The 10,949-nt window shown below is 44.8% G+C and overlaps 1 protein-coding gene across 7 annotated transcripts in view; it reads right to left on the reverse strand.

Annotated features, from left to right (window-relative positions):
• The window catches only part of TOM1L2 (target of myb1 like 2 membrane trafficking protein), a 108,417-nt gene extending 99,418 nt beyond the window's left edge, over window positions 1-8,999 (reverse strand). For all 7 annotated transcript variants that reach the window (XM_089656741.1, XM_089656740.1, XM_089656739.1 and 4 more), the window contains exon 1: window positions 8,857-8,999. In XM_089656741.1, the coding sequence (XP_089512867.1) occupies window positions 8,857-8,908 (52 nt within the window). In that variant the 5' untranslated portion in view covers window positions 8,909-8,999. The remainder of the gene's footprint in view (window positions 1-8,856) is intronic.
• Between the last annotated feature and the right edge of the window lie 1,950 nt (window positions 9,000-10,949).

The raw sequence follows: 10,949 nt of genomic DNA on the forward strand, positions 1-10,949 counted from the left end.
AAACAAAACACAACATACACACACTGGAATGCACATGTCCCTATTTAAACTGAAGAAAAAAAGGAGGGGAAAACAATGTACCGGAACGCGCCAAAAACACTTTTGGAACACATCTGGACTGCATTTCTATACTGTGAACCGGCTCTCAATAACTTGATATAAGTAGAAATTCTCTCCTCTCTAAACTAGAAGCAGAACCGGCAGAAAGATGACTGGAGCAGAATTTGGATGCAGAAATCCCGGAAAGGGCAGGAGAGGACACGGGTGATGAGAAGTGACACGTACCGACTAATCAATATTAACACGATTTATGAAATGCAAAATTTCAGCAAAAAATACGCTAAAGTTAATTCAGGGCACAAAATTGCGATATACAGCATTACCCACTTTTTTTTAAGTAAGATATAAAAGATGAAGTTGCGCCGAGTACATAGACACCAAACATGTCAAGGCTTAAAATGACACGCACTCAGGAAATTGTAGCAAACTTTGGTCTCCGATATTTTCCACTTTAAAAGCCCCTCCAGGTCATCAGTTTAGAGTCACCCATGAATAATGGGCTGAGAATTACTACTCCTACTCCTGCGTGTGCAGAGATATGCAACATGTATCACAATCAATGTTTTTGCACATAGGTGTCCCCGTTGCATGTTTATTAGGTATATTACAAGGTGGTATCAAAACGTTTCGAGATTAGTTTTGTAACTCACCAACAGATGGCAGTACAAGGCTGCACGCACAGGGAGCACCGACCTTCATAAGTCAGTGTACATCGGGTGCTGTGCAACTGGTGCTATAATGACCACGTGCGTTACCACGCCTGCTATTTCATCATGGACAGCAAGTTAGAACAACAACAGAAAGAGCAAATGTGAAATTCTGAGTGAAAATGGGCATATCTGCCTCAGAGCCATTTGACATGATTCAGCAAGTTTACGGCTTTGCTGCAAAGAGTCCTTCTGAGCGGCACGCGAGCTTCAAGAGTGGAAGAACATCCCTGGAAGACGACGAGAGATCAGGAGGACCTTCAACGAGCTCAACCAGCGAAATCGTCGACACCATTCAGCAACTTGTGCATGATGATCGTCGGAGGACAATCCACAACACGGCTGCCATTGTCGGTGTGTCATACAGAACAGTCCAGGAAATCCTCGCGTGTGATGTGAACATGTGCCGTGTTGTTGCCAAGTTCATCCCCAGGCTGCTGATCCAGGAGCAGAAGGAACACCACGTCGAAGTCTGCCAAGAACTCCAACAGGGTGCCGTGGATGCCCCGTCATTCATGTTAAGGATCATTACCAGTGACAAAAAGTTTTGAGACTACTTTTGTAACTCACCAACAGATGGCAGTACAAGGCTGCATGCACAGTCACAGGGAACATCGACCTTCATAAGTCAGTGTGACAAAGGACATCGTCCTGTGTACATCGGGAGCTGTGCAACTGGTGCTATTCTGACCACGTGCGTTACCACGTCGGTTCTTTCATCATGGACAGAGAACAAAAACAGAAAGAGCTCCCATGTTCTTCCCCAGGCTGCTGATCCAGGAGCAGAAGGAGCACCATGTCGAAATCTGCCAAGAACTCCCACAGCGTGCCATGGAAGACCCGTCATTCATGTTAAGGATCATTACCAGTGACGAAACTTGGCAGTGTACAGGTTTCACGCAGAATTTCACGTTTGCTCTTTGTTCTAACTTGTTGTCCATGATGAAATCACAGACATGGCAACACACCTGATCATAATAGCACCAGTTGCACAGCTCCCGATGTACACAGGACAATGGGGTCAATTCACTAAGAGATAAATACTGCATTAATTGCAGGAGCGGGTGGCCATTTATAAATTACCTCACTGCCCCCTGCTTGTGCACGCTCCCTGGGAGCGTGCAGCACCGCGATCTGGTGCCCGCTGTGTCCTCCGCACACAGTGGAACACTGAACGTCGTACGAGACCTCTGTGCGAGGTCCTGATCATGTGATCACTGATTGGCCAATCAGTGATCACATGCAGAGTAGTAAGCAAGATGTCACTTCTGACATCATTGCTTACTTCGTGTGAAATCTGTGAATGATCACCGAGGTCACATGATACAGGGCTATTCACAACAGCCTTGTACCATGTGACAAGCTGTGACCAATCACAGCTCACATAGTATTTCTCAATGGCTGCAGGAATGCACACAGAGAGGAGAAATGATTGCTTTTACAGCCTTTATGGTTGTAAAAGCAATCAGTGTAAAAAAAAAAAAATATTCATCACCCCCCACCTTACAGTAGTACAGTGTCACCATGGTGACAGTATGTAAAAAAAATTAAATAAAAATAATATAAAAAATAAACTAAAAATGTAAAAAGAATTTTTAAAAATGATAATTTTTGGTTATAAACTAATTTGGGTTCTCTTTTTTTACTAAAAAGATAACTGAGTAAATTTTGGCCAAGATTTATGATGAAATATTATTTATTTGCAAAATTGTATAAGAAAAACACTTTTTTTTCAAAATTTTTGGACTTTTTCATTTATATAGCAAAAACAAATTTAAATCCCAGCGGTGAATAAATACCAGCAAAATAAAGCTTTATCGGTCTCAAAAAATGGTAAAAAATTCATATGGGTACAGTGTTGCATGACCGCGCAATTGTCAATGTGTGATGGCGCTGAAAGCTGAAAATTGGCCTGGACAGGAAGGGGGTGAAAGTTTCCGGACTGGAAGGGGGTGAAAGTTTCCGGACTGGAGGGGGGGGGGAAAGTTTCCGGACTGGAAGGGGGGGAAAGTGTCCGGACTGGAAGGGGGGGAAAGTGTCCGGACTGGAAGGGGGGGGAAAGTGTCCGGACTGGAAGGGGGGGGAAAAGAGTCCGGACTGGAAGGGGGGGGAAAAGAGTCCGGACTGGAAGGGGGGGAAAAGAGTCCGGACTGGAAGGGGGGGAAAGAGTCCGGACTGGAAGGGGGGGAAAGAGTCCGGACTGGAAGGGGGGGAAAGAGTCCGGACTGGAAGGGGGGGAAAGCGTCCCGACTGGAAGTGGTTAAAATAACTCATGCGGTATTTTTATTTATTTTTTTAATCCAGTACAAAACACGCGTTATTTACCAAAAGCGTTAAATATTTGTGTTTTGCGATATTTAGCACTTAAATTTTGCGTTACTTTTGGGGTTGTTTTTTTCAAAAATTATTTTTTTTCAGGCTTACATTGCACACAGCAATACTGTGAAACTATGAAAACATTCTAATGTGCTTTCATTCACAAAAATGATCTCCTGGTGAAATGTTACATTGTATTTCCATTCCTGAGCTCAGAGGAGGACATTTTCACACGGATACATTGTATACATTTCACTTCCTGGCCAGTGCAGAGATCCTCGAATTGTTATTTTGTGCATTTCAGATGTACCACCAGCAAACGTCAGGCGATACATAATGAATGTGGATGTTTTTTAACCCCTTTACGCCGGCCGCACATTTGCGTTCACGTTACAAAAAACATATGTGCTGAGAGCGCGCGCCCTGCGAGCACCCAGTACACATGTGTGGTACTCACGGAAAGGTCCCGATCCGCTCTTTCCCGTCCACATCACGGCGGTCAGATGATCCCTAAACCACGCCCCACCCACCTCCCAGCGTCTGAAACTCTTAAAGACCCGGGAGGCGCCGGCAGGAAGGGGTTAATGAACTGAATGATTTATCTCTTTTTTTTTGCAGTATTTATCTCACATTCGATATTTTACTTTGATGAATTGACTGTTATTATCTCATGCGATATTTCTGAAAAACAAGTCACGTGACCTTCATATCGCATGCGGTACCCTTTAGAGAATTGACCCCCAATGTCTTTTGGCCCCCCGACTTACGATGGACGGTGCTCCCTGTGACTGTGCGTGCAGCCTTGTGCTGACAAAACTACTCTAGAAAATTTTGGATACCACCTCGTATATTTATAAAAACTATTTTTACATTTCTTCAGTTACTTCCTGGTTTCCATGCCTAGGCAAATGATGTCATACATCCCAGGAGGGGAGAAGGGTTTTTCTAAGTTAAGCACACCCTCCTGCCTGTATACCTGAGCTAAGGGCAGATGGATTCCAGGATGTCAATGCTACATGAATCATCCGCCCTTGCTCAAAATGGCCACGTCCAGAAATGCTGGGGGGGGGGGGGGTTTCTCAAAGCGATTTCTCAGCAAAACAAAGCATGGAGACATGGATGGAGGATGGATGGGAGAGTTTGCTTTGAATATTACCCACTTGCTGCCCATCCACAGTACATGTACTGCAAGCAGGCGGCAGGTGCAGGCCCGGCAATGAAAATGTATGTTGCCGACTTTCTTCCAGGTTTGGGGAAGGTGCGCACCGCCTGCCGACCTGTGCTGTGATTGGGCATAGCACAAGTTTGTCAGCAGGTTTCAGACAATGATTTTGGCTGAAACCTGCTGATCGGCTCTGTCCAATCACAGCACAGAGTTCTGTGTTTACAAACACACAGAACTCTGTGTACACAAACCTGCAGTCTAGCTGTTTGTTCTCCCTGAGAAGCAAAAAGAAAACAGCCAGATCTGTGAGTAACAGAATTTTACATTTTTGAACATATTTGATTTTATTGGATGTGTTTTATAACAGAAGAAGAAAATATATTATTTCAAAGTTTTTGGTCTTTTTTCGTTGATATAATTTTTAAAAAAACAGCGGCGGTGATCAAATACCACCAACAGAAAGCTCTATTTGTGTGCAAAAAAAATGATATAAAATTTAATTTAGGTGCAGTGTTGCATGACTGCACAATTGCCATTTAAATTGGTTAAAACCCCTTACATGTACCCAGTGAAGGGTCTATCCTCAGGTGATACACAGAGATTAAACAAAGCCTCCCACATAAGTTGTACCGGTTCACAGTGCTCAATTTATAAAGCTTGTCAGAGTTCAGAGCACAGGGGTGGAAAGTTGAAATTACACTCTTCAGAGCTCAGAGAGGAGAGCTCTGAGAGCTGATTGGAGGGAAGAGACACCCCCCCCCCCTCCACACAGCTCACAGGAACAGAGCTGAGGATGTCAATCTGCTGGAGGTCCCTCACCTGTCACCATTTTGCTCTTGGTGTCAGAAGCAATTCATGCTGATGAAGGAGACAGCAGACAGAAATAACACTTAGTGCTCTTGAATGAGACAAATACACACTATACAGGGATATGCTTTGTTCATATTTCTTGACTTGGGTTTACAACCACTTTAAAGTGTTACTAAATCCAGGACCCTGCATTCACTATATCCGCTCTCCCCGGACCCTGCATTCACTATATCCGGTCTCCCCGGACCCTGCATTCACTATATCCGCTCTCCCTGGACCCTGCATTCACTATATCTGGTCTCCCCGGACCCTGCATTCACTATATCTGGTCTCCCCGGACCCTGCATTTACTATATCCGCTCTCCCCGGACCCTGCATTCACTATATCCGCTCTCCCTGGACCCTGCATTCACTATATCCGGTCTCCCCGGACCCTGCATTCACTATATCTGGTCTCCCCGGACCCTGCATTCACTATATCCGCTCTCCCCGGACCCTGCATTCACTATATCCGGTCTCCCCGGACCCCGCATTCACTATATCCGCTCTCCCCGGACCCTGCATTCACTATATCTGGTCTCCCCGGACCCTGCATTCACTATATCCGCTCTCCCTGGACCCTGCATTCACTATATCTGGTCTCCCCGGACCCCGCATTCACTATATCCGCTCTCCCCGGACCCTGCATTCACTATATCTGGTCTCCCCGGACCCTGCATTCACTATATCTGGTCTCCCCGGACCCTGCATTCACTATATCTGGTCTCCCCGGACCCTGCATTCACTATATCTGGTCTCCCTGGACCCTGCATTCACTATATCTGGTCTCCCCGGACCCTGCATTCACTATATCCGCTCTCCCCGGACCCCGCATTCACTATATCCGCTCTCCCCGGACCCTGCATTCACTATATCCGCTCTCCCCGGACCCTGCATTCACTATATCCGCTCTCCCCGGACCCTGCATTCACTATATCCGCTCTCCCCGGACCCCTGCATTCACTATATCCGCTCTCCCCGGACCCTGCATTCACTATATCCAGTCTCCCCGGACCCTGCATTCACTATATCCGCTCTCCCCGGACCCGGCATTCACTATATCTGGTTTCCCACAGTACACAGAACATGGAAATGCAATTATTTTAGTAAATATAAACTGCTAAATACCTTTTCTCATCAGCAGTATATAGCAGTCTTGTGACTTCTAACAGTGTCCAGCCAAGCACTGGTTAAAGCTTTTAGAAGGAGTTTTCATTCTCCCCTGATTGTCCTATGAGGCTGCATGACCCCTGCCCTCTGCTTGGACAGCGCTGATTGGCCCTGTGCTTATAACATGCACCCGCCCAAGAAAAAAAAAAACTCTGGTAATACACACCAAAATGACCAAGCACAGCTTGCTGTTCTATCAGCAGATGGATTGGGGACAGTAGAAGAAGGGGAGGATCAGAGAAGACAGGATCAAACAGCATTTTTACACAATGCAGAGGATTAACCCCTTAGGTCCCACAGCGAGTATAACAAGCATGCTTTACTGTATATACAGACTGATTGTACTGTTGTGCGTTTAGTAATATATTTAAGGTAAACCTTCCACTGCCGGTCCCCCCACCTCCCTCCCTAAATACTTACTTGAATCCTACATCAACCCAGCGCTTTGCCCATCTGCAGTTCTTCTTACCCCTCTTCCTGCTGTCCCAGGCTATACACCGATAGCAGCGGAAACCAACCAGCGAGGAGGGCAGGGCCAAGCCATACTGTGTGTGTCTATGGAAGCACACAGCCAGGCTCGGGACATCTGCCCCATACAGCCTGCTATAGGAGCATGCACAGAAGAGGAGGAGTGGAGAGCACCAGCTGGGGGGCCTAGAAGAAGAGAATCTGGACTTCTGTGCAAAACCATTACAGAGATCAGGTAAGTAGGACTTCTTTTTTTATTTCAATTTTTAATGAAATGGAGGTTTATAACCACTTCAACATAAAGCGTTCTCTGATTGGGTGAGTGAAGTCACTGCCCCGCCTCTCCAACTCATCAAATCAGAGAAGGCATTCACAGGAGGTATGTCAGGTGACAGTGAGAAATATGTGTGTATATATACTCTCTCTCTATATATATATATACACTACATTGCCAGAAGTATTGGTCGGCTGGCCTTTCCACACACATGACCTTTAATGACCCCCCAGTCTTAGTCCGTAGGGTTCAATATTGAGTTGGCCCCGCCCTTTCCACACACATGACCTTTAATGGCCCCCCAGTCTTAGTCCGTAGGGTTCAATATTGAGTTGGCCCCGCCCTTTCCACACACATGACCTTTAATGGCCCCCCAGTCTTAGTCCGTAGGGTTCAATATTGAGTTGGCCCCGCCCTTTGCAACTATAACAGCTTCAACTCTTCTGGGAAGGCCGTCCACAAGGTTTAGGAGGGTGTCTATGGGAAGGTTGGACCATTCTTCCAGAAGCACATTTGTCAGGTCAGGCACTGATGTCGGGGGAGGAGGCCTGGCTCGCAGTCTCCGCTCTAATTCATCCCAAAGGTGTTCTATGGGGTTGAGGTCAGGACTTTGTGCAGGTCAGTCAAGTTCCTCCACCCCAAACTGGCTCCTCCATGTCTTTATGGACCTTGCTTTGTGCACTGGTGTGCAGTCATGTTGGAACAGGAAGGGGCCATCCCCAAACTCTTCCCACAAAGTTGGGAGCATGAAATTGTCCAAAATGTCTTGGTATGCAGACGCCTTAAGAGTTCCCTTCACTGGAACTAGGGGGCCAAGCCCAACCCCTGAAGAACAACCCCACACAATAATCCCCCCTTCACCAAACTTTACACTTGCCACAATGCAGTCAGGCAAGTACCGTTCTCCTGGCAACCACCAAACCCAGACATGTCCATCCGATTACCAGACAGAGAAGCGTGATTGGTCACTCCAGAGAACACGCCTCCACTGCTCTAGAGTCCAGTGGCGGCGTGCTTTACACCACGGCATCCGACGCTTTGCATTGCACTTGGTGATGGAAGGCTTGGATGCAGCTGCTCGGCCATGGAAACCCATTCCATAAAGCTCTCTACGCAGTGTTGTTGGGCTCATCTGAAGGCCACACCAAGTTTGGAGGTCTTTAGCTATTGACTCTGCAGACAGTTGGTGACTTCTGCGCACTGTGCGCTTCAGCATGCACTGACCCCGCCCTGTCATGTGACGTGGCCTACCACTTGGTGTCTGAGTGGCTGTTGTTCCCGGTTGCTTCCACTTTGTTATAATCCCACTAACAGTTGAGCGTGGAATATTTAGTAGCCAGGAAATGTCACGGATGGACTTATTGTACAGGTGACCACCTATCACGGGACCACGCTTGGAGTCACTGAGCTCCTGAGAGCGACCCATTCTTTCACCAATGTTTGTAGAAGCAGTCTGCATGCCTAGGTGATGATTGTATACACCTGTGTCCATGGAGGGGATTGGAGCCCTGAATCACATGACTGGAGGGGACTGGAACACCTGAATCACATGACTGGAGGGGACTGGAACACCTGAATCACATGATTGGGGGGGGGGGGAACAATACTTTTGGCAATATAGTGTATATAGATATATAAAATATAAATAGAAAACTATGATAATAAAGCTATAATACTAGGAGGTGTCAGTGACACCAATGGGGGAGGGGTGTACACAGAGGTGACAGTGAGAAATGTACACTCACATATATATATTAATAGGGGATGACAAGGACACACAGCGGGCCCTGTAGGCCTCTCACACACGCACACATAGGAGGCCCCAGTCCCGCCCCCGGCTCTCTTACCGATACATTGCCCCACCGGGGTGCTGTACGGGTTCCCCAGCAGAAACTCCATCTTGATGACAACAAACAGCCGGCCTCTCGATTCACTCCCACAGCCAGGCCGAGCTCCCGCCCTCTCTCCGTCCCCATTGGACGAGCGGAAAGAATCCCGAACCTCGTTGGACCATTCTGTCACTCCGCCCGCCCCCACCGATGATGGTTTTCACTCCATTGGTTGACGCACCTGTCAACCTTGAATGTTGTCCTTGCTAAGCTAGAGGGGGAATGACAGGCTAACGCCGTCCTCAGAGCCTGATTGGTCGGCGCGCTCTGCCCATCCCCTTGTCATTTAATCGCCCGCCTCTTCGGACATCCCGGTGAGGGATTGGCTAACAACGTTTTGAATGGGAAAGCTTTATATTCTGTCGTGCTAACAGTGAACATCGCTTTCATTGGCTATTTCTTAGCACGTGTGCAGTTGCTCTTGGCTACCAAGGACGCCTCTGTATTCGCTGTGGTGGGAGTCAGGTAATGGAAAGTCCGTAGTGTAAGATGTTATCTTTTATACGGAAACTGCATCTCAGAGTGCGATGTGTGAAGGGGCAACCTGAAAGAGTGTCCCCAGGCAGGACTTTTATATTTATATAACATGGTGAGGGGACAGAAGTCAGCGCACACCCCTCTGTCAGGGTTTCCTTGTAATAGTCACTGTGTCTGTTAGTCCTGGTGATCACTGTCACTGGAAAGCAATAGAAAAATCCAAAATGTTGTCACCAGAACAGGAAGAATGGGGATCCGTGTTCTTGTGACAACTTGGAGAGATTTCCTCTTACTTCCTGTTGTGTCCACCAGACAGGAAGTGAAGGTCACCAGTGGCACAGGTAGCAAAGAGAAAACTAACAAGTGGTTCAAACCATTCTAAACATGTGACATGAAGAACAAATGGCTTTATACTATATACTGTTGCAAGCCAGAAATCCCGCGAGCTTCCCGTGCTCTGCGCCGGCATTGTTCCCGGTTATTTCTGAGGGCTACATAACTCCTCCTTCCTATGTTATGGAGATGAGGAAAGGAGGGCATGTTCTGTATACAGTACGGTGATTGAGCATTAGACATGTGCTTTTCGTTTCGTTCCAGATTGAAATTCACAAAAAAGTTTTGTGATACGGATCTGGAATAACGAATTATCTGAATTCAATTCAAATCAAATTCAAGACAAATTTGAAAACAAATTGGAAGTGTAAACATATTGCTGATGGTTCCTGATTTCCTTCAAAGTCTATATGTATTAGAATATAGCTGTCTTCCGAAATTCACATTTTGAAAGGAATAGTAGAAGAATAGAACAGAATAAAATAGAAAAAAATAGAATAGAAAATAAAGGAACAGAATATAAAATAAAAGAACAGAATAAAATAGAATAGAAAACAAAATAAAGGTACAGAATAGAAAATAAAAGAACAGAAAAGAATAGAATAGAAAATAAAGGAATATAATATAAACCAAAATAAAGGTATAGAATAGAATAGAAAATAAAGGAATATAATATAAACCAAAATAAAGGTATAGAATAGAAAAGAATATAATAGAAAATAAAGGAATATAATATAAACCAAAATAAAGGTATAGAATAGAAAAGAATATAATAGAAAATAAAGGAATATAATATAAAACAAAATAAAGGTACAGAATAGAAAAGAATAGAATAGAAAATAAAAGAGTCAAATGGAAAAGAAAGTAAAATAATCAAACAGAATAGAAAGAATATAGCCATCTTCCAAAATTCACATTTTGAAAGGAATAGTAGAAGAATAGAACAGAATAAAATAGAAAAACATAGAATAGAAAATAAAGAAGTAGAATAAAATAGAAAATAAAAGAACAGAATAAAATAGAATAGAAAATAAAGGAATAGAATATAACCCAAAATAAAGGTAAGAAAATAATAGAATAGAAAAGAAAAGAGTCAAATTAAAAAGAAAGTAAAATAATCGAACAGAATAGAAAGAATATACCCATCTTCCGAAATTCACATTTTGAAAGGAATATTAGAAGAATAGAACAGAATAAAATAGAAAAAAATAGAATATAAAATAAAGGAATAGAATATAAAA

This window comes from Staurois parvus, unplaced genomic scaffold, assembly GCF_062004578.1.
Source record: "Staurois parvus isolate SC_StPar_1 unplaced genomic scaffold, SC_StPar_1.0 ptg000931l, whole genome shotgun sequence".
Taxonomy (NCBI): domain Eukaryota; kingdom Metazoa; phylum Chordata; class Amphibia; order Anura; family Ranidae; genus Staurois; species Staurois parvus.